Here is a 25,120-nt window from a genome sequence, read left to right on the forward strand (position 1 = left end):
AAAAGCTGCTTCCCACTGTGGTGTCACTGGCTGCTGGGGCTTCTCTGCTTACCTGTCCCAGGTAACAGAAATGTGCCTTCTATGCCCTACCAAGGGGGAAGACACCTCTTGGTTTTTATGAGGTCTTTCTTTCTTAACAGTAGGCATAATCCTAAGAGGCCGCATTTGGGCAAGGGGAATATAAAGCATACTAAATAAAAGTAGAGCATATTAAATAAAGTATATTTAATAGCTCATTTGTTTTCATCTTTGTCAATCGGCATATGGCAAAATAATAATAACATCAATGTAATAGCTAATACTTACCGACTGACACGCTATTTCTCAAGCGCTGCTCGAAGCACTGCACGTGTATTAACTCATTTAATCCATAAGGACCAGGACACCAAAATATAAACAAACAACTGACAATGTCTTTCATGGCTATTATTTTGTGTTTGGGGGCTAATTCTGTTTGAGGGTGAACGTGGGATTTCTGAGCACGTTTGGTGGTAGACAAGAACAAAGAAAATGAAAAATTTTTCAAAATCTTTGACAGGGAGATCCGTAGCACAGATTGGAGATATATTTGCCCTATTTTTTTTTTTTTTTTTTTTACATCAGTGGCCAAGTTTTCATTAAATTAGAATCAAGTCAGCTTCCTGAAGCCAGGTTATCAACAGTGTATTGAATCAAGCTCATAGGTTTTTGTGGACATAATGGCGTAGTTATTGTAAGAGCTTTGTCACTTAACTTATGGTCATTTGCTTAAGTCTGTAGCCCTCTTAGAGAGTTGTCTTTGAATGTGGAAACATTATTTGCTTCCTTGTCTCTGAGTCTCAGTTTTCTCACCTGTAAAATGGGACATGAAATTTTTCACCCCCCCCTGAGGGTCATTGTGAAGATTCAATTATGTGATGGCATAAACAGTCAGTCCAGGGTCTGGCATAAAATAGATACCTCGTGAATATTAACTATTATTTTACCATAATTCATTATTATTATAACTAACCTGGCCTCTGGTTCACCTCCAGCCTCTTCTCTCCTTCCCCCTCCTTCCTTCACACTTACATTTCAGTCACACTGGGTTTTCTTGAGTACCTTCAACAAGAAAACTATTTCCTACCCCTGGACCTTTGCATGTGCTGTTTCCCCTGCCAGGCTTCTTCTTCCCCCACCCTCTTTTTGTAGGCCTGGCCCCTTCTCAAATCTTCACATGTCAGCCTCCTGCCCCACCTCAGCAAAAGCTCCCTCCGTATACCCCATTTTTCTTGCCTCAGTAAGATTCTGTAACCATCATATTAGCCTGTTTACTTATTTTCAGTCTCCACCAGAATGTGAGCTCCATGTGGGTGGGGAGCACTGTCTGGCATATAGTTGGTGCTCAACAAATAGCTTTTGAATGGATGGATGGATGTCCATCTACAACAGTGGTTCTCAACTCTTTCTAGAATAACCTGGGAAGCTTACAAAAAAGTAAGCTGGAGTCCCAGCGCCAGAGACCTTGATTCAATTGCTCTGGGAGGGGGCTTGGGCATAGGAATCTGTGAAGTCCCTACAGGTAATTCTAAGGTCAGCTGGGGGCTGGGAACCACCAACATAGGAGAATTTAAAAAGCATGACTTTGAAGAGTTGCATCTCAGGCCTGCACAGCAGTTACCCCATAGGTGACACCATCTCATCTGGGATCATGCAGAATGTGTCAAGAGTTCTGCTCTAAGACCAGAGAGAAAGGACAAAGTGCTTTCCATATCTGTCTGGCTCAGGACAGTCGATCAGTTTTACCGTTTGATGTAAGGTGTCACAAATGTCTAGAACGTTGGCTCCCCTGGTGTTCAACTCCAGTTAGCAAAATTTATGGAGTTATACTGAGTCTCTCCTTCTTGCAAATGTGGATGCCAGGAGTCGTCTGAACCTTCTGACAGGCAGCCAGGCGTCCTGGCTGTGCAGCCTCACGACACAGTCTTGCTGGTCCCTGCTACGGTTTTTTTGAAGTTGGGCCTAGAAACAGTCACCCTCAATTCTGGTTCCTGACCAACTTTCCTTCCGTGGGTATTTGAGTATCAGGTGTCCATCCAGGGAAGGGATGTATAAATAAGCCTGAAATAACTTGATGCAGTGACTGTGACATCATTAGTATTTACTACAGGAGAAAGGAACTTACCCACGTTTCTATCAAAGTGTGACCTTTGCCGGCCCGAGGCAGCTGACCAAGACCCGGATGCTGTCCTTAGGTTTTATAATAACTATTCCGTTCTCCCAGCATAAGCCCAAGCTTGGACAACAGAGCAAATGCTCTGCTGGGGACTCTCAAGAGCCTTATAAAATGTGTGGTGAGGCCTTCTTTGCTCTACGTCCTGAGAAAGTTTCATTTGCCTCACGGAGGAAAATAAAAACTGGAAGGAAACTAAAAGTCCTTCTTTTCAACATAATTTTCATGGTGAACAGAGATGACACCTTACCACCCAGCACCTGAAAATAAGGGTGGTTGGTTTAGGGAATCATGAGGTCTACAGCTCAGAAAGGAACCCCAGGCAACATCCCAGCACCACGTATACAAGTTAGAAGACAAAAGACACAGACACAGGGGAAGGATGTAATATGAGAGAATTTCTTTGAGTGTGGACACTCCAATCTACGTGAGACAAAACTTCACAGAACTACACACAGAGCAAAACGACAAAAACAACAAAACAATGAACCAAAACAAACAAACAAAAACATCTCAGTTAATAGTATCATGCCAATGTCAGTTTCCTGGTTTTAACAAAGTGCTATGGTTATGTAAGATATCATCATTAGGAGAAGCTTGGTGAAGCATTTTGAGAACTCTTGGTACTATCTATAGTTTGCAACTTCTTATGAGCTTCAATCTATATCAAAATAGAAGTTATACTTTGGGGAAAAATGGACTGGAAGAAACTAGGGGAAAATTCTGCAATATATGTAACAGGTTAAGGTATATCATCTGCTGTGCTATTCAGTACAGTTGCCATTAGCCACATGTGACTATAGAGTATTTGAAATATGGGGCACCAAAGCTTTTAATGATATTATTTTGGATGTGTTGGGTTAAATCAAATATATATTATTAACTTCACCTATTTATTTTTAATTTTTTAATGTGGCTACTAGAAAATTCTAAGTTACGTATGTGGCTCCCATTATATTTCTATTGCACAGTGGTGATCTGTAATATATAAAAAGTTCTCACAAATCAATAAGCAAAAGACAAACCAAGAGAAAACTCGATAAAGGATATAAGTACAAAATTCATCAAGAATAAATACAGGTGACCAATAAACATTTATTCATATAACAAGTATTTATTGATCTCCTATGTTTCAGGCACTGTATTTGGTCACCAGAGAGAGGTTCTTTTTTTAACGATTTTTTTTTTTTAAGTTTATTTATTTTGAGAGAGAAAAAGAGAGGCAGAGAGAGAATCCAAGCAGGCTCTGCACCATCAGCGCAGAGCCTGATGCAGGGCTCAAACTCACAAACCATGAGATCACAACCTGAGCCAAAGTCAAGAGTTGGGCACTTAATCGGCTGAGCCACCCAGGCGCCCCCAGAGAGGGTTTTAAATACACTGTTCTTAGAAAGTTTCTCTAAGAAGGTGACATTTGAGCAGAGGTCTGAAGGACATAAAGATAGCCGTACCTCACCATTAAACCAAAGAAATGTTATTTGGAGATTCTTTTTCACCTATCAGAGTGGCAAAAAAAAAAAAAAAAAAAAAAAAAAGATAAACAAGGTTGGCAAGGACGTGAGGAACAGGGCACTTAAATACTGTTAGTGGTGGTGTAAATTTGTCTAGCCTTTTTTTTGCAGGGCAATTTGACTCTGTCTCTCCAAACATAACCACAGCTACCTTTTGATTCAGCAGTTTCATTCCTAGGAATCCATCCTAACTAAGGAGAGGCTCAAACGCACACAAAACTCTACGAATAAGGATGTCTACTGAAGCATATTAAGTAATTGCAACAACCTTTAAGTAACTGAAATGTCTATGGGTGAGGTGCAACCATGTAAGTGACAAAGCCACTAAAAAGAATGAGACAACTACACTGACAATTTTTCTGTAAGTTTGAAGCTATTTGAAAACAAAAAGTTACCTAAAAACAACAACAACAAAAAGTGCCATGACAAATTAAGATACTCCCCCCAAGGATGTAAGGATAATGCAACATTAGGAAATCCATCAATATGACTGTTTTTAAGTCATGCCTGGAGAAAGAAAACAAGAATGAGACAGACGCAGAAGCACTAGCTTGGAAAGGTGCACACCCTATATTAGTGGGAAAATGCAAGTTGCGGAACAGGATAGTATATTATTATTCATATTTTTGGAATAAAGATAAAACAAACAGACAAACTCTAAGAGTGTGTGTGTGTGTGTGTGTGTGTGTACACACAGACTTTTATGTACATTATTAAAGTTAATTTCACCAATTTATTCTTATTTTTTAATGTGGCAACTAGAAAATTTAAAATTACATATGAGGCTCCCATTATATTCCTATTGCACAATATGGATCTACAATATGTAAAAAGTTCCCACAAATCAGTAAGAAAAAGACAAACTAATAGAAAACTGGACTAATGATAGAAGTATAAAATTCATCAAAAAGAACTACATTTGACCAACAAACATTCACATACACACATCCACACTTTACCAAACTAGCTGTGTGACTCTGGGCAAATCACTTTAACTTGTCTGTGCCTCAACTTTCCCATTAGTAATATGGAAACAATAAAGCAACTACCTCACAGGACTGTTATGAGGACAAATGAGATAATCCTAGAAAAATACTTAACACAGTGCCTAGCATATATAAATGCTCAATCAGTGTTACCTGTTATCATTATTATTTTGTCAAAGAAAGACTCAGAGGCCAAAACATTTAGAAAAGAAAAAAATTCACTTGGAAAGAAATGCAAGGGAGTCCACCTTCAAAAGGACCAGCTAGCCCAATAAAAAGCACAACACAAGCATTTAAAGAAAACAACTGCGAAACTGCCAAGGTAACCAAGTTTTACAATAATCTGTTCACGATTTAAAAATAAACAAATAAACAAAGCAAAATAGTATCTCTCTCAAGAGATTACAATATCCACAAAAGTGTGACCTCCATTTGGGCACCAACATCGCAAAAGACAGAGATGAAGTTGTCTTTGCCAAGATTTATGGGAAATACTCAAGGTTTCAATATTGGAGGGATGTAGGCTCGACAGACTGACCCTGTATTCTTGGTTTATCTCAGGGTACAAATTGCTATTTCTTTATCTTGACTGATAGACACGAGGTACTTAGTCATAATGGAAGCAAGAGAAAGTGTTAGCTTTCCTTTCATATTAGTCGTGGGCAGGGGGTGGGAGGTGGGCTGAGCGAGGTGGGGGGGGGGGGGGAGGGAAGGCGGTGGATCTAGAAGCAAATGCACCAGACTGCAAACAACGGTTATCCCTGGGAAACAGGATGAGGAAAAGAACTTACTATTTACTGGCTGTTTCTGTAGCATTTGAATGCTTTACGTGTTCACAAATTACATTTGTAATCTGTAAAGGAACTAATAAGATCATATAAATGTTAAGTATCTAAGTCATCCCCTGTTTCTTTCTAGTTCTTCCACAGCAGATGGGATAGTTTGCTTTCTAAGCTTTTCAGAAAAACATTTATAAACCACGCATTTTCTCTACAACCCATCTCCACCTCTTCAGTCCATAGCATCTGCCAGGAGACCCTTAGCATGCAATTCCAAATTGGGAGACACAAAGAATGACAGCCAGTGAATGGGGGAGGGAGGAACTAATTCCTTCTCGCTTCATTATTAGATCTCCACCTTGAACCCCGAGAGTCCCAACCAGTGAGGTCCTTCAGAGTGAAATCTGGGAGTTCTAAAGCTGCCACAGTCATCTCTCCATATCCTAACATTTACCCAGCAGATATGCCATAGACAGCCCCTTCCTCAAGGACCAGAGGAGGAAACAGATTCATAAGAGAACTCATGGCGGGGGTGAGGAGGGGGGGCAGTGGAAGGAGAATCCATAGCTAATACTGAGAGAGGCTTTCATCTGTCTTTCAAGCCAACCAAGGCCTCAATTCTAGACGACTCAGCACCTCCCTTAGGAGCCCCGGCAACATGGTGGTTTGCAGAGAGGAGGGTCACATACAAGATGCCAGAGTGGCAGCAGGTGATGAAGGTTGAACAAGACTCACTCATGGCTTGCACCCAAATCTCCCTCGGCCAGGTCACCAGCCTGGCTCTGCTGACCTGTAGCAAACAACTCACGTGGCTCGGGAAGCTTCCATTGCTCAGGGGCAATGCACAGATATATAGATGTACCCCTCAGTATGGCACAGGCTTACTGTTCTTCCCACTTGAGAACATGGAACTGGTGTTTTCATCCAAACAGCCAGGAGTTGACAATATTCGGGGAGGGAGGAGTCTCCCTATATTTTCCCTCTGATTACATCAACACCAGTGCGTTGCCCTAACTAAGTGCATCTCAGAACTCGGTTTTCCAAAGCAACACAACAGGGTAATGATCAATTTAAGAGCATTTTGAATGTGCGTAATTTTACACTGGATTGCAAAAAAACATAATTTTAAAAAAATGAACTGGATTGTGGGGTCTAACATTCTACACATTGACTTTGATCTGAAGACTATAAAACAAAGTTCCTGGGGTGCCTGGGTGGCTCAGTCAGTTAAGCATCCAACTCTTGATTTCGGCTCAGGCCATGATCTCATGGTTTGTGACTTCGAGCCCCACATCAGGCTCTGCACAGATGGTGCACAGCCTCCTTGGGATTCCTGCTTTCCTCTCTATCTGCCCCTCTTCTGCTCTCTCTCTCTCAAAAAATAAATAAACAACAACAACAAAAAAACCCAAAGTTCCTCAAACCTAGGTCCTCAGAGATTCTGCTCCAGCAAGAGGCAGATCCTGATCATCTATAATTCTGATAAGTACCCCAGATGATTCTACTGTACCCCAAAGATCTTAGTGTTGGAGGAAGAACAAGATAGACAGTGGCAATTCACAGTAAAAGCTAACATTTATTGAGTATATACTATGTGCTGGGGCAATGCTAGCTACTACTATTAAGTCGTTGGCTCCTCTATTGTGAAGGAGATGCTATTATCATTGCTCCCAATTTACAGATGAGAACTATACAGATGTATCAACCTTAGAAAGGTTGATAACTTCCTCTAAGTCTCACAGCGACTAACACATGGAATTTGAACTCAGCTCTCTCTGGATTTAGAGCCCATGCTCTATTACATGCTTCCTTGGGATAAATCTTTTTTTTTTTTTTATGTTTATTTTTGAGAGAGAGAGTGTGAGCAGGGGAGGACAGAGAGAGAATGGGAGAGAGGCTCTGAAGCAGGCTCTGCACTGATAACGGACAGCACAATGCAGGTCTAGAACTCATGAACTGTGAGACCATGACCTGAGCCAAAGCTGGACGCTCAACCAACTGAGCCACCCAGGTGCTCCAGGGATAAATCATAAGGTGGTGGGCACCTTGACCTTGTAGGGCATTAAGGACAGCTGCCTAGACCAAAGGTTTTCAATTCTAAGAATCTTAAAAAAAAATTCTGCAGCAACAGCCCAAGTGTCCATCGACACATGAATAAATGAACAAGATGTGATATTATACAGACAGTGGAATGTTATTCAGCCTTAAAAAGGAAGGGGATTCTAACCCATGCTACAACAGGGATGAACCCTGAGGACACTGCTTAATGAAATAAGCCAGGCACAGAAGGACAAATATTGTATGATTCCACTTATGTGAGGTACCTAGAGTGGTCCAATCCATAAAGACAGCAAGCAGAATGGCAGTTGCCAGGGGAGGGGCTGGGGGTGGAAGAATGGAGGGTTTAATGGGTACAGAATTTCACTTTGGGATGATGGATGGTGGTGATGGTCACAAAACCACTTCAGTGACTGCCACTTAATGCAACTGAACCCACACTTAAAAATAGTTAAAATGGTAAATTTTATGTTATATGTATTTTACCGATTTTTTTTTTTTTTTTTAAGAAAACTGGTATTTGGTCCCCATACCAATTAAATCTGAATCTTTTCAGGACATCTATCTGTTTTTAAAACAAAGAGGGGCACCTGGACGGCTCAGTTGGTTAAGCATCCGACTTCAGCTCAGGTCATGATCTCATGGCTCACGGGTTTGAGTCCCGCGTCGGGCTCTGTGCTGGCAGCTCAGAGCCCGGAGCCTGCTTCGGATTCTGTGTCTCCCTCTCTCTCTGCCCTTCCCCTCCTCACACTCTGTCTGTCTGTCTCTCTCTCTCTCAAAAATATATAAATATTAAAACTAATAATAAAACAAACAAAAATCACTAGCCACATGTTTGTAGTAAATACTCAGGGTTGAGCACTCCAGAATTCCGGTGCTCATGCTGTTGGAAGTTCTGGATATCATTGCAGGTTCTTGCCTTCCCCTTCACACCAGTCTTTTGAGCAAGCCCCATCACTGCCGAGGCCCCTTTCACTGCTGAGGCCCCCAGCTTGTTGCTAAGGTGGCCAGAATCCAAGAATTAATGCAAGGTTCTGGAAGTGGAAAGCTTGGTGTTCTACTGGGTGTTTCCCTGGCTTGTAATTGTCTACACGTGCTTCATCCCCCTTAAAAGTCCAAGAAGAGGAACAATCTATCAGTGAAGTGCGGCGGTTTCGGGATGAAGAACAGAGGTTCCTACTGAAATCTGCAATTCACCACACTGATCAACCTCCGTCTGTAACTCATGAATACTTATTTCCAGACTTCTTTGAGCTGCAGCAGAACTTTTGAGGGGATCGTCAGCAGTAGGAGTTATGATAAGGAGGGTTTATTACAGGACTGTTCAGCTGCCCTGGCCATCAGCCCAGCAGCAAACATTCTCTGAGCACCTCCACCTTGCCCTCCAACAAACTCATATTCTGCAGGGAAATGGATATACATCTCTCACCCACTAGCCAATACCTATTTCTTGAACTCCTACCATGTACCAGACACTGCTCAAAGTACTAGCAACTAAGGTGATATTTAAAATATTCAACAAGTATTTAAATACACAACTAAATATTCAATCAGGATGGGGCCAACTGGTAACCCTGAAGTTGCTGGATCATGGGGAAGTCTGCGGGGAGTCAAAGGTGTGAGGGCCACGCACGATGGCTGGGGGGCCAGGAGGGGAGGGGTAACTGCTATTTACCAGCCAGCCAGAAGTAGTTCAGTATTTTACCAGCTGGGAAAGCCATATGAGTAGGTACCAGTTGAATGACAGCTTGGCTTGGGGATAGAGGTGAACAGTTCAGCCAAGATCCCTGACCTCACGGATTGAACTTCTAGTGCAGGAGAGGTGAACTTTTTCTGTAATGGACCAAACAGTAAGTATGGTCTTTGATCCACTACCCAACTTTGTTGTAGCATAAAAGCAGCCACAGATAAACAAATGAGTGTAGTAAACAAATGAGTGTGGCTGTGTGCCCAACAAACTTAATTTATAAAAAATCAGCAGACTGGGGGCACGTGGGTGGCTCAGTCGGTTAAGTGTCTGACTTCGGCTCAGGTCATGATCTCAAAGTTCATGAGTTTGAGCCCCGTGTCAGGCTCTGTGCAAACAGCTCAGAGCCTGGAGCCTGCTTCAGATTCTGGGTCTTCCTCTCTCTCTGCCCCTCCTCTGCTCATGCTCTGTCTCTCTCTGTCTCTCTCTCTCTTAAAAATAAGCATTAAAAAAGCAACAGTAGGCTGGACTTGGCCCATGGGCCAGAGTTTGCAAACCCCATTCTGTTGGACGAGACATGCATACCTGTACATTAGACAAATATTTATCAAGAATCTTCTACAGAACAAATATGGCACCAGGCACTGGTACACTGTGCTGAACACCAGATAGTGGTCCCTGCCCACATAGCACTTCTACTCTAATAGGAGAGGCCCAATCAATCATTTTAATGTGCTCTGGTAAATGCTAAGATGAAAATAATCAGCAAGGGGAAGTCAGTCAGCCCAGGGAGGGCTTCCTGGAGGAGGTGATGATCAGATCAGCCTGAGAAACACAGGTCTTTCCTTGTGGGTTGTCTGTCATCACCAGCTCTTCCCTTGTGTCCCCCAGTCTCTGAACAGCTACAACGATGGAGACATCGAAGGATCCAAGCGGCTTGGGAGGAATGCCAAGTGGGTGGCCATCGCCTCCATCATTATTGGCCTTCTGATCATCGGTATTTCTTGTGCAGTTCACTTCACAAGGAAGTAAGTAGGCTCTCTGAATCTGTCCCAGTGTAAAATGCCTTCTCCCAAATGCCCGTTGGAATCTGTTAGGCCAGGTTAGGTTATGTTCTGGTGCCAAACGATGCCAAAGAAAAAGAGTTTTCGTTTTCATTTCACTGGTGTTATACACACCATGTCGTTTTGTGGACAGTCTCTCCTCTGCTCAGTCACTCAGTGTCCAGGCTATCCAAAACTCCACCATCTTCTAGTGGCTCTGTGTAGAACAGGGGTCAACAAAACTTTTCCATAAAGGGCCAGAGGGTAAATATTGTAGGCCTCTGTCACCATCTCAGTCGTGACTACTTAACTGCCACTGCAGCACAAAAGCAGCCATATACAATACGCAAATGAATGAGTATGGCTGTGTTCAATAAAACTTTATTTACAAAAATTGGTATCTGGCCCATGGGCCATAGTTTTCCCATCTCTGAGAGACGAGAGAGGAAGACGGGAGAATCCCACATGGATTTTCACTGCCTCAGTCCCTTCCTCTGCCTTACCATCTGATCTGCTGAATGATTTCATGATTTTGACTCAACTAGCCGACCTGTTCTTACTGTAAGAGCAGAAGGGTGCCACATATTTTTGGTATTGCCAACGTGCTCTCGTCTCACAAAGAGATGGATGCTGTTGCTGTTTCTCTCTGGATTTGGACACATTTATCCTGATTTCTCTAACCAGCTCAGATGGGCTCCATCTGCTAGAATCAATGACACTTTCCATCAGAGGCTTGACAGGGGCAAGGTCGTGCAATGGACAATCAAGACCTGGAAATGACAAGCCCAGATCCATCTCTGCCTCACTGTGTAGCTCCTGGCAAGGCAGATAAGGACTCTGAGAAATCTTCTAGCTCTTCCCCCCCGACACCATGTCCCTCAAGCTGAGAAGGTCAGCCTCTTTGAGTTGGTTTCAGAAAAGGCTCACCTGGTGGGCAAGGGAGGACGCAGACACCCATCAGCCTGTCAAATCAGCCAACCCAACCTTGGCAGCCAAGAGGGTAGTCCATGTCAACTTCCTATCAGAGGAGCCAGACCCAGGAACAATCAGGGCGGCTGAATGGAGAGGAAGATGGGAAAACAGGAAGTGTCACGGGGGGGGGGGGGGGGGGGAATAGATGGCTTTGACCAAAGAGAGGAAAAAGGGACACTAAAACATCAAAGGAAGTTTCTTGCCTGCAAGATGAAAATGGATGGTGTTGGTCTATGAAGAAGATGGGTAGAGAACAGATGTGCACACACCAACTTTATCCTTTAAGGAAGGCATAATGTGCTCGTGTGTGAGTACGGGGCTGTGGGGTGTGGGGCCAATGGTGCCGGTTTGGCAACAGACTGCCTGGGCGCAGTTTCCCCCTCTGCCACTTACCTACTGTGAGACTGACGGTCAGCCAAGTGCTTAACCTCAGTTTCTTCTTCTGTAAAATGAGGATTATAGTCGTATAATCCACTTAAGAAGGTTATTGTGAAGGTTAATTAGATGACCCACAACATGTGTATAGCATGATGTCTGTTCCTTAGTTGGTGCACAAAAATTGCAGACCATTCGGGGCACTTGGGTGGCTCAGTCGGTTAAGCGTCCATCTCTTGGTTTTGGCTCAGGTCATGATCTCACAGTTCGTGAGATTGAGCCCTATGTCGAGCTCTCACTAACAGTGCAGAGCCTGCTTGGGATTCTCTTCCCTGTCTCTCTGCCCCTCCCCTTCTCTTGTTCTCTCTTTCTCTCTCAAAATAAATAAATAAACTTAAATATATATATATATATATATATATATATATATATATATATATATATATATATATATATATATACAAATGCAGGGGCGCCTGGGTGGCTAAGTCAGTTGAGCATCCAACTTAGGCTCAGGTTATGATCTCACAGCTTGTGGGTTTAAGTCCCGCATGGGGCTCTGTGCTGACAGCTCAGAGCCTGGAGCCTCCTTCAGATTCTCTGTCTCCTTCTCTGCCCCATCCCTGCTCATGCTCTCTCTCTCTCTTTCAAAAATAAATAAACATTAAAAACATTTTTTATAAAGTTTTTATTTATTTTTGAGAGAGAGAGAGAGACTGAGTGTGAGCAGAGGAGGGGCAGAGAGAGAGAGAGACACAGAATCTGAAGCAGGCTCCAAGCTCTGAGCTGTCAGCACAAAGCCCGATGTGGGGCTTGAACCCACAAACCGTGAGATCATGACCTGAGCCAAAGTCGGATGCTTAACTGACTGAGCCACGCAGGTGCCCCAACATTAAAATGTATCTATCTATCTATATCTATACCTATATCTATATATCTATATATCTATATCTATATCTATATCTATATAAATGCAAACCATTTACTAATCCTATTATTACTGCTGTTATCAACATGGCTGGGAGAGGACTTCAGAATTTAAGATGCTACCAAATAGAGCTCATGGCTTTGCACTCATGAGCTAATTTCAAAGGACAGTGTTCCAGGGGAAAAAGGCCAAGTCTTGGCCTAACTCCTGGGAACTTGTGAAAATACATACTGCCCAGATCAGTGTTGAGCTGGGTTATAATAATAGCAGCCGACACTGACATAGAACTTAATAGGCCAGCTACTGTCTAAGCTCTTACATGAATTAATCCCTGTTGAATCCCCACAGCAACCTCCCCACTTTGCAGATAAGAAAACTGAGACTCGGAGAAGAGAAATAACTTGCCTGATGTCTCACAGCTACTTAGAGATAAAGGCAGGGTTTAACCTGGGATAATCTGGCTCTGAAAGCTGTGTTCTTTTTTTCTTTTTAAACGTTTGCTTATTTTTGAGAGAGAGACACACAAAGTGTGAACAGGGGAGGGGCAGAGAGAGAGGGAAACAGTAACCGAAGCAGGCTCTGCACTGTCAGCACAGAGCCCGGTGTGGGGCTCAAACTCACATACTGTGAGATCATCACCCAAGCCGAGGTCGGATGCTTAACCGACTGAGCCACCCAGGTGCCCTGAAAGCTGTGTTCCTAACCACAGTGCCACACTGCCTCTAAGCCAATAGCTAGTATACTCAGTAACAAAACCAGGAGATAGCACTCGACTTGTGGCTAGCTCCAGAGCTGATTTATATGGGGGTGGTATGCTGAGGTTTCAACCTACAAAAAGCAAACAAAAAGCAAACAAACAAAAACCTGTGATGAGACAGGACCAAGGGTAGCAAAATCAAAACACTGCAGGAAGGAAGCAGGAAGCACTGCAAGGAACACGCATGAATGTTCCCAGTTACAGGATAATATGAGTGGTGGGGACTGTGGTGTTCGAGAGCACAGTCCAGCTGATTGTTACCACTTGGAATGCAGACCGTGGAGCCCATTTTTCAAAAGATATTAGAAAGCTAGGTTTTCATTTCGAATCTCCTGTTTTTTAGATGTTGACAACCAATTCACATTATGTAAACACATGGTGAGGGCCAAAAACAAAGCAAGACGAAAAAACATACAAAAACCACATCTCCAGCCTGGACATCATCTGCTTTGCAGTCTCTGGTAGACAATGTGGCTTTCAAAGATCAGTTTGCCCATTAGATACCATCCAAGCAGGTCTACAAGGGACACAGAAGTCTTCACATATGGGGACTTTCTCCATTCTTAATATAAATATTTCTATCTGGAGATGAAGCATGGACCCGTATATGCTTGTGATTGAGATTTTGTTAGCAGTGGTTCCTAAGAAACAATGTTTCACTGTGGTTGGAGACTGGACTTCAGTCCTGGCTTTACTAGGATACAAATCCTACTTCTACTACATAGACCACCCTGGCAAGTTACTCTCTCAGCCTCAATTTCCCTATCCATAAAGTAAGGATAGAATTACTTCCCATCTGTATGGTCAGGTTCCCTTCAGATACCTTTCCCTCCATGTTATCAGAGAAAACAAAAATATCTTCCAGAGTTAGAATCCCAGGGAGAAACTCAAATACAAAGGCTTTGTGTGCGTGTGTGTGTGTGTGTGTGTGCGCGCGCGCGCGCGCGTGTGTGTGTGTGTAGGAAAGAAACTAGCCCTTAGAGAATGAAATCAATTCTATCTTCCATTAAGACCAATAACGGGCCAATTTCTCAGTAATCCTTTGAAATAAAATTTCCCAGCCCTAGGAGGAATCGAGTGGCAATGTGGAATTACTAAGACAGAGGTTTCTAACTTTGAGCTGTATGCGAGTTACCTGGGGAAGTTTAAAAGAAGTTGGTATCAGGGCCCCATCTCAAAAGATTCCAAGTCGCTAAGTCAGAAGTGAGGCTCAAGAATCTGCATTTTCCAGCTCCCCATTCCTACCCTGGGGTTTAGACGCAGGTAGTCAGCTCAACCCTCTTTGCCAAACGCCCTCCCTCCCAAACCCAGAAGGAAGAATGGGCTAACAGAAGCTGGCCTTTAACAGAGTGGCCAGTTTTCATTTACATCAGCAAAGTCATCATCCTAAACGTGTCATATCTCATTCATTGCCAAGGAGGGGAGTCAAGTTACCGCCAAGGAGAGTACCCACAGGAAGGCTCTTTTGTAACAATCCTCAAGGCAGCAAGGGCGTGCACTGAGGGGTTCTGGGGAAGTCTGACTTTAGAGGAGCCCAAGCCTGGATAGGAGACAAAAAGCCTTGAATAGGTGACTTTTCTGATTCTCATTCAAAAACTGTCTGAAATAAACAGACAAGTCTGTTTAAAAACTGTCAAATCCTGCCTTTAAAAAAAATTACTCTTTATCCTTATCAACAACACCGAAACTAATCCCGAAGTCCTGACCTTTTAAAAAATTACTACGTGTCCTTATCGAGAGAATTGTAACCAATCCCTTCCCTCCCAAATGATGGAAATCCCAGGTGGATAAACTTGGGTCCTAAGAGTCTTGACCCAAACTCAGAAAAAGGTCTCTTTCAATAGGATATCCATGTAAGCCATGTGGCAGTTAAAGAGAGATTTGGGACATCAAATCCACAAAAACTGGGAATCACTGACACTAAAATATTCAACAGCTTGGGACGGAATGTGGCACTCTCAGAAGAGAACCATTCTGGTGCAAACAGAATCAGAAACTTGCAGGCTCTCAAAGTCAGAAAACTCTCTGCTCTCCAGCTGCTAGGGAAAGGCAAGAAATGAATCGCACAGAGCTGAAAAATTTAAACGTTGCTGCAGTCTATTTATCAATCGAATCGTTCAAGTCCCCAGCCTAGATCAACCTGTCTGCAGGCTTCTACTTTCTGCTGGTGCCTTGAGGATTCGAGCAAAGTGAGGTTATTCCAATCGTGTTTCTCAAAGTCTCGGAGTCACCTGTGACAAATTCAGCTGGGATGTCTGTGAAAATGCAGATTCGTGGCCTCTAATCAAGACCCTGAGTGGTCCTGAAAGATGCATTATCACAAGCAATCCCCCCAAAAATAGTTCTAAGCATTCCAAAGTTGCAGAAACACTGTTCTAGGGCTTTGCATCTGATGGAGGAACATTCTTGCCTGTGTATGAATATGTGCCACAAAACAAGATGTTTTTTACATCTCGAAGACACATCTGCTGCTTCGTCCCTACTCCCCAGCGCACTTTACACACCTCCCAAGTTTGTTCTTCCCTCTCTCCTCATGATCAGGCTCATGGTCACATATCTGATGCCCTGCAGAATTCAGTGGAATTTCCTTAGCTGCAAAAACAGTTGACTGTGACAAAGCTTGGGTATAAAGCAGACAAATGTCCCACCAGAAATATGACAAATGATATTCAGGAAGGTCTCACCTTACTGAGGGGTGAAGTTCGAACATCAGGGCATCAGGTGAGCTTTGAGTATAATCAAAATTCATCTTGGAAGCATCTACGGTGGGGGGATGCCCTATTAGAGATTCACACCCACCCTGTATCCTGGTCAGCCCAATAGACCCAGTGTTCCCACCGGTGTTGGAAGAGATGACATTCCCTGGGTTGAACACCAGCTGAAATAGTTGGCATGGCATATGTTCAACACTGGAACCACGCCCCAAAGTCACACAGAAGGAATAGGAGTCACATACCCACCCATCCTCATGACCATTGTACAGGGTGATGGCCAGAATCTCCAGCTCCATTTAAAGAGTTGCTTTTTTCTTTTTGAGAAACATGTATGGTTCATTCACCACACACACACGTTCATTCACACGTACAATGCAACTCCACTGAATTTATGACTCTGGATGGCTGTGTAGGCATCTAAATAGCCAGGCAGGGCCCTACCATGTATTAAAATTGCTTCTTTGTCATTCTTAGCAATAAAAGCCTTCATGTTCCAAAGTTTTCATTCAGGAAGAACTTGGCCTCCTAAGTAGATTAAGGATCCCATGTGTCTTCCATTAGCAGACACAAAATTAGCAAATATTAAGCCATTATGCACTGGTAAAGCTTATGGCTTATAAATAAACCGGAAGGAGTCCTTTCCTGGCCTCAAAATATCCTTCATTGCATTAGGATTGGAAATAAGCATATGTGTCAAGGCAGGAAAGAAGCAAAAAGTTGGCCTTTTTGCAAAAACATAAAAGCAAATTCATCTTCTTTTCTATATTACTGGTTGGAGTAAAACTTCCTGGGGATTGGTTTCCACAGACGTGTCTGCAGAGAATTTTTGTGATTCCATTATGAAAAATGGGGAACATTACCTATTCCCAAAAGGTCAGAAGGGCCTTTCTTTGTTGGTTCACATAAGCTGAAGTCAAGACAAATCACACCTAAGTCGTCATCAACAATGGAAAGACTGTGGCTTTGAAAAGGATATAAACTTGTGGACTTTGACAAATAAATCAAAATAGCCGTTAAAAAGATGTTCAACCAGTGACCAGAGCAACAACAAAATAATGGGGTCTTTTGACTGTCAGATTGAAACAATTAAAAAGATGGATAATATCAAGGTTGGCGAGAGTATGAAGAATTGGATACAAAACAACACTGTTGGTGGAGGAGTAAACTGAGTCTTTGGAAGGTCAATTTGAATACATCTATTAAACTTGAAAATCCATGTGCCCACCCACTCAGCAATTCTATTTCTGAGTATCCTCCCTAGATACAAGTGTACAAATAGGCACATGAAACAGTAGCTCTCTTCCCTGGTTACACATTAGTGTCACCTGGGGAGCTTTAAAAACTAACAATGCCCAGGGCCTACCCTGGATCAGTTAAATTAGAATCTCCAGTGATAGGACCAAGCATTCATAGGTTTTAGGGCTCTCCAGATGACTCTAACGCAGCCAGGATGTGCAGTGATGTTCACCGCAGCTGGGAAACCATGGAACAACCTAAATGGCCATGGGTGGGAAAATGATTAAGTACCCAGTGGTTTATTCATAGGACGGGATACCACACCACAGTTTAAATATACATCGTCCATCTCCCATACTATGGCTTTAGAAGGCCCCACATGATCTCACTGCTGCCTCTCTTTATCTCCCAGCACATTGCCCCCTTACTCCTCCACTTCAGCTATACTGAATTCCCCTCTCTTCTTTGAGCAATGCAAGTATGCTCCTGCCACAGGGCCTTTGCACTTGCTGGTCCCTCTACCCAGAATTTTCTTCCTCCTGATACCCAAGTGGCTTGTTCCCATCTATCCTTGAGACGCCTGGTCACCTGTTAGCAGAGCGGTTACCCCTGACCAACTTCTCTAAAATAGCACCCACAGCCCCACCCTTATTACCTTGGTCCTCTTATTCCAACTTTACTTTTCTTCCTAGTACTTACCACTCCTTGCAAAACTGACTGTATAATATATAATTATATGTAACTTATTATATTGACATAAAATTATACATTTTATATATTAATATGCATATAATCATACACTTTTATGGTCTACTTCCTCCTAGTAGGATGAAGACTCCAAAAACATTCTTTTTTATTTGAGAGAGAGAGAGCGCAAGCAGGGGAGAAGGGCAGAGGGAGAGGAAAAGAGAATCCTAATCCTAAGCAGGCTCCACACTCAGGGCAGATCCCAGTGTGGGGCCCCAATCCCACGACCCTGGGATCATGACCTGATCTGAAATCAAGACTCAAGACATTCAACCAACTGAGCCACACAGGCGCCCCAAAAACATTTTCACTTCTGTCATTGCCCATAATAATAGAGCATAACATTTTACGGTTCTTCCTTTGAAGCTAAACTGTTGGGGTTTGAATCCAGGCTCTGCCTCTAAGTAGCTGTGTGCTCTTGAGCATGTCTTTTAACCAGTCTGTGCCTCAGTTTTCTCATCTGTAAAGTGGGGATAAAACAGCACCTAGCTCACAGGACTGGGAAGATTCAATTGTGTAAAGCACAATGCCTGACACACGGTACTCACTATGTAACTGCTGGGCACTGTCATCACCAACACCTAGAGCAGGGCCTGGTGTGTAAATATTTACTGAGTAAATTAATGAATGAATATGTGTGTGTGTGTAACCCATATCTTACATATATATGATACATACGTATCATATATAGATATATCATTATCCCATGTATATAAACACACACAAGATGAATTTCTAAGTGCATACTTACAGATTTAAATGTAGAGAAAATCACCTGGAAGATGCACACAAAATGCTAAACAGTACTGCTAACCTTTTCGGAGGAGAATGAGGTTCAGAAATGCTCACAAAGCAGTTTGCTGCATCTGTATCATTTGTGGGTCGGATTTTTTTCTGTTTTTTGTGGGTGGTGGCTGTTGTTGTTGTTGTGGTGGCTGTTGTTGTTGTTGTTGTTGTTGTTGTTTGCATGGGCCAAGTGTAAAATCAAATATGTTTCAGATGTGACATTTCTCCAAAGGAAGCCAGTGCTTGTGCAGATATGCTGGCCCAGGTCTGCACTTGTTTAATCAAGGCTGATCCCTACAGAGAACGGAAGCCCTTGGGTGGAGAAGGCCCAGGCCTGCTCTCTCTCTCTCTCTCTCTCTCTTTCTCACTGTCTGTGTGTACCCCACAGAGCCTGAGCGGCCAGCAGTCAGCCGTGAGCATGGAGGACGGACCTCATCCACACACACCCCACCGGAGTTTCTGAGGAATGGACCCTTGACTTCAGACTGTGAGATCTTTTCCTCCAGGACTCTCCAGAGGCAGGTCCCTGGCAAATGAACTTAAAAAAGAAAAAAAAAGAAAAAAAAAAAAAAGAAAGAAAGGAAGGAAAAAAAAGTCCAAAATTAAGGAAAACCAAGCAGCACAGACAGATCAGCCATCACAGATTTTTTTTTTTTTTTTTTAAACAAAAAGAAAAACTCAAGTCTCACTGTCTGAGTCTAGTGAAGGCCTCTGTGTCCATGCCTCTTCTGCAGAGATGAGCCTCAGGAAATCTCAGTATTTCTACATGGGGGCTGGGGGTCTACATGTGGGGGGAGAGGGAGGTCCTAGAAGCTGGCATCCGCCAAGTCGAGCGCAAACATTTGCAGCATGTTTAAAGTTGACAATGGAGCTGAATCTGTGCTTTTTGTCCCCTTTTATTTTTACATGTCATAGCTAGTGGGTCCCACTCCATCAGGTGCTCCCTGCCACAGCCCCCAGAGTCCCCACATCACGCACCAAAGAAAACAAATGAAGGGTCTTTCTGGCCTTTTGTCCTGACCTCAATCTTCCGATGGTCCTCTCCCTTGCTTGTATCCACCGCTGCTCACCTCACTTTTCACTTCAAGACTCTTGAGACTGTACTTAGTGATCAATTCTAGGTACAGGAGCACCTTCCCCATCCCAGTTTTGGGGATAAACTGGCTGTTTACGGAATGTGCTTTATTCAAACCATCCCCGCCCCCCACTCTTTTTTAGCAAGTCTCAGGCAAGATCTTTGATTTTCCTGGATGCCTACCTGGAAATACCACCCACCGTATTTCTTTTCTGTCAAACGTAACCCCTTCAGGTGTGAGTGTACTGGCTTAATGATGCCATTATTCTGCCTGCCAGAACTTGCCAACCCAGTGTTTCTCAGATGCAGGGCAAACCACTGGCGGTACACAAAGGTCATTTTTAAGTTGTTTATAGACACAACATTAAGTGATGCCAATCACAAAGCATGTTTCCCCTTTTCTATTCTTTCTCAATGCCGATTACAGCAAAGAGAAAGCTTCTGTTTAGTGCTCATGGGTCCTGAACACCTTTTCTGTTACTTTGGCTCTTTTCCCTTCTTCATAAAGGAAGAGCAGGCCTCAGGTTCAAAGTCTTCTGTCTAGATATAATTTAATAGCAGAGTCCTGTTTTCGTTGTATTTCTTAATTACCTTCCATTTACAGTTTCCCCTTAGGGACGTGATACGTTGTTTCTATTCAAGTAAATTTACTTAAGAAAAATAAGTGGACTCAAAGAAAATATCAAGGGATTAACACAACAGGTGATATGTACACGTGGCAAAAGTAACTTCAAGAACTACTATCAGAAATACAGTGGTAATGAACTTTCCTAAGCAAGAGAAAAGGCAGCTTATTCTAAGTGAATGAACAAGAGGCCGAGAATTAAAACACCTGTGTCCCAAGGCCTTTTTTGCCACTCACAGGCTATGCAAGCTGATTTTTAGGCAAGTTTCTTAGCCTCTCTGTGCCTCGAATTTCTTCATCTGGGAAATGGAAATGAGAATACCTGTCTACATACCTCAGAGTGTTGTTAACAAGAATTAATCGCCATAATAGATGTGAATGCCCCTGGAGGGAGATTCTAAGTGCTATACAAATACAAAGCAGTGTTCTTAGATTACTATGAATCTCAGGCATTTGTTAAAATCCTGGACCCCAGCAAAAAATAAACGTTGATGGGCATCAGATTCCACCTGTCATCTCAGCCGGATGTCTGTCATGAGCCAGCACTTGTGCCAGGAGGAAACTGAATCAGGGCCACGAATTCTCGGCACGCAGAGATCCTAACGTCATTCCAGTATATTGGATCCTGATTTCTGTTTCAGACATCTTGTTTCTTGTTTGTTTGTGTTTGGGTCCCTGATCTTTTACCCAAATCAAATGAAAAGTGTTGCTGAGAGGCAGAATAAAAATGGTTTTAAGTAAGCCTGTTTTCCATGGTGTGTAAAGTTGTGTTTTCTCGGGGTTCCCAACCTTCTAGAGGGAATGGGTTCCTGGATCCCAGTCTAAGCCTGTAGGGAAGACAGAGAGAGGCCGGGGATGGGGCTGGAGAGGTGTCAACCTAGAACTAACTTGGGCCTGAAATGCCCTTCCAGGAGGCATTGAAAATGTTAGACACTGAAGTCACTAAATAAGGTCCCTGGGCTCCAGAGGGGGTCTGAATTTTGCTGGGCCTTGGGACCTGGCAGAGAGCTTTCATACTGATAAATTGGGATGATGTTCTCCTCCAGGGCTTCCTGCAAGGCTGAGATCATCCTTGTTCCACTCCAAAAAGCAGTCAGAGGGGCGCCTGGGTGGTTCAGTCGGTAAAGTGTCCGACTTCCGCTCAGGTCATGATCTCGAAGTCTGTGACTTTGAGCCCCGCATCAGGCTCTGACAGCTCAGAGCCTGGAGCCTGTTCTGGATTCTGTGCCCCCCTCTCTCTCTGCCTCTCCCCTACTCACGCTGTGTGTCTCTCCCTCAAAAAAATAAACATTTAAAAAAAATTGTTTTTAATTAAAAAAAAAACAGCTAGAAAAAGGATTGACCAAGTGCATCAATCAGCCAGGGTAGACTTTCGGCAAGACAGTGACCAAAAAAAAAAAAAAAAATGGCTAGAGCAAAGAGTGGAGTTTACTGGTTCCTCTAACTAACTGCAAATTCCAGAAATAGCTTCAGGCATGGCTGGATCTTGGTGCTCAGCACTAAGAACTTCTACCGGTCTCTCAGCTTCAACTTCCTGAGTTCATTTTGGTTTCATAGCAGCATGCTGGCTGTCAGCAGCTTCAGGCTTCTCCTATCTGCTTAGCAATGCCTGTAGAAATGATGTGTCTGTCCCCTAACAGCTACAGGGGGGAAAACGTTCAATTCAAAATAATGCAAGGGGCACCTGGGTGGCTTGGTCGGTTAAGCGTCCGACTTCGGCTCAGGTCACAATCTCATGGTCCGTGAGTTCGAGCCCCGCGTCGGGCTCTGTGCTGACGGCTCGGAGCCTGGAGCCTGTTTCAGATTCTGTGTCTCCCTCTCTCTCTCTGACCCTCCCCCGTTCATGCTCTGTCTCTCTCTGTCTCAAAAATAAATGTTAAAAATAATAGTAATAATAATAATGCAAAATTGATTCAGAACCAGAACCAGTCCATCAGTCTGGATACCAGCCATTAACAAACAGGCGTGGCCACCCTCCCAACACAAATTGAATCCGTGGCCAGGGGTGTATGGCACCCTCATTGGCCGCACCTGGCTCACGGTTCAGCCAGTGTAACTGAGGGTGAAGTCAGATCCACCCAAACTTTATGGGTCGAGGGTGGAGGAAAAGGATGGTTTCCCAAAGGAAAACCAAAGTGCTTTTACCAGAAGAAGGAGAGACAGAGGCTAAGCAGAAAAAACAACCACTGTCTGTATTAGGCATGCTGCCTCTTACTATGCCTGCCACAAACAGGCCAAAAGTGATGTAATAGCTTTTCAGACAATTTCCCCACTCTGTTGTCACTCTCATCCACTCCCTTGTCCGATGGCTATTTACAGAGCACCTGTTCACCCATGGGTGAGGCTTTGGAGATTCCAATATGATAAAAAGAGATCCCAGGGGCGCCTGGGTGGCGCAGTCGGTTAAGCATCCGACTTCAGCCAGGTCACGATCTCGCGGTCCGTGAGTTCGAGCCCCGCGTCGGGCTCTGGGCTGATGGCTCAGAGCCTGGAGCCTATTTCCAATTCTGTGTCTCCCTCTCTCTCTGCCCCTCCCCCGTTCATGCTCTGTCTCTCTCTGTCCCAAAAAAATAAAAAAAAAAAAATGTTAAAAAAAAAAATAAAAAAAAAAAAAAGAGATCCCTGGGAAGGGTTCACAGTGGGGAGCAGGCACATATACGATAATTAGAAGAAAACATTAGGATGCTAAGACAGGCATGAACAGTGTCATGCTGTCACTTGGCGGGAGGGACCGCTGGCTGTACCCGAGAGGGGAGGCCTCAGGGAGCAAATGTCCCTGTCCCACTGCCCCGTGCATTGCTAAGGCTGATACGGCTACAGCCCTTGAAGTTGCCCTATCTTTGGCCACAAGTTATGGGCAGAAGCAGATGCAGACATAAAATCGCTGGCCTCAGCTCCTGGATCAGCAAATTATCTCTGGCCTACACCAAGACAGCTGCATTCAGCAAAACAGCATTATGCATGTATCTTGATACGTAACCCTAGATCCAGGCTTCTAAATATAAGAGACAGTTTTGGGCCACTGATTACAAAAAGAAAAAAAAAAATTATTCTAAGACAGCATCCACCTTCATTGCTTACTACCAATCCTTAAAAAATACTCGTGGATGTTGACTATTTGAGCCTGGAGAGTTACCTTATGAAAACAGGCCCCTGAACCCACGTACTTTGAATTCCAGTTTTGACGCACGCAAAAAAGAGGCCTAAAAACTAGTCAAGCATCACCCATCATTTCTGGAGAAGTCCCAGAGAGAAGGAATTCCCTTTCCAATATGGATTTGTTTGTTTATTATTTCTTCCAATAGAGATTTGTTTATCGGGTGTCAGGAGAAAGAAGTACAGGGTTGCCTTTGTGCATTTTTGTGGGTCGGGCATCTGCGTCTCCCCTGCATTCCTGGTTCCAAACCTCAGGTGAGCGGCCAGGTCAAATCTGTGATGGTCACAACCTCCATCCCTCTTCCAGTCTGAGTGCACAGCTCACCGTCAGACACTGGCTCAGTGAGGTGTCCTGCCATTTAATTTTCCGAAGCTGTCTGCTCCTGGCACTGCCACGAGGTGTCGATCCTGCCGGGTGACACGGAATCCCACGCACGAGGACTGGTTGTACTTCAGAGTGAATATATTGACAGGGGCCCAGGAAAGGCCAAATCCTGCCTCTGTGGAGGTAACAAGGGGCTTGAGGACCAGCACAACACAGGGCCTAACACAGATCTCAACACCTAGTGGGCAGGGTGAATAAACATTTCTCGAGCCACTACCAAAGCTCATCTAAACGATTACAATAGTCTTCTGATGGGTCTCCCTGGTGTATTGGTTGCTGATTGGTCCTGTAACAAATACTACAAGCTTAGTAACTAGAAAACAACCCACATTTATTGCCTTACCATTTGGGAGGTCAGAAGTCTGAAACAGGTCTCACTGAGCCAAAATCAAGATTCCAGGAGGGTTGTATTCCTTCCTGCAGCTTCCCAGGGAGAATCCATTTCCTTGCCTTCTCCACCTTGTAGATGATGCCCACATTCCTCGGCTCCTGGCCTCCTTTCACCTTCAAAGTCAGCAATCACCACTGGACTCTACTTCACATGGCATCTTTCCCATTGTGACTCCTCTGACTTCCTCTTCTCCATTTAAGGACCCTTGTGATTACACTGGGCCGACCCAAGTAATCCAGGCTAATCTTATTTTAAAAGCAGCTGATTAGCATCCTTAATTCCCCTTGCTGTGTATCCTAACAAACTCACAGGTTCCAGAGATTAATCCGGGGACATTTTGGGGTTATCATTTTTTTTCCCACCACACCCTGTTTTCACATTGATCCCCGTCCAACACTCACAGCAGCCTGGGGCGATCTCGAAACCTGAATTAAACAGAACTACGTCATTCCTCTGCTGAAACCCAACCCACACAACCAATGGCCTCCCAACGCAACTAAAACTCAAACTTTTAACATGTAACCCTACGTGATCAGACCTTTTTCCCTACCCTCCCTCCCTCTGCTGCAGCCCCACACTGGCCTTCTTGCTACTCTCCAAACATGCCAAGATCATTCCTGCCTCAGGGCCTTTGTATGTGCTGTTTGCTCTGCCCATAACACTGATTCCCGGATTTTCTTTTCCTCTTCCTCCAAGTCTCGGCTTCTTGGAGAGGGCT

At 43.8% G+C, this 25,120-nt stretch overlaps 1 protein-coding gene across 2 annotated transcripts in view; it reads left to right on the forward strand.

The window, feature by feature from the left end:
- TMEM233 (transmembrane protein 233) overlaps positions 1–21,211 on the forward strand; it is a 37,496-nt gene extending 16,285 nt beyond the window's left edge. The window contains exons 2-3 of one of the 2 annotated variants that reach the window (XM_086681813.1): positions 10,104–10,240; positions 19,159–21,211. In XM_086681813.1, the coding sequence (XP_086537939.1) occupies positions 10,104–10,240; positions 19,159–19,165 (144 nt within the window). In that variant the 3' untranslated portion in view covers positions 19,166–21,211. Of the gene's footprint in view, positions 1–10,103; positions 10,245–19,158 lie in introns of those variants that run through there. The other variant, XM_025933660.2, reaches the window with a different exon arrangement.
- The last annotated feature ends 3,909 nt before the right edge of the window (positions 21,212–25,120 follow it).

The sequence above is a fragment of the Puma concolor genome, chromosome D3, assembly GCF_028749965.1.
Source record: "Puma concolor isolate L17-30 chromosome D3, mPumCon1.1.hap2, whole genome shotgun sequence".
NCBI classification, from domain to species: Eukaryota; Metazoa; Chordata; class Mammalia; order Carnivora; family Felidae; genus Puma; species Puma concolor.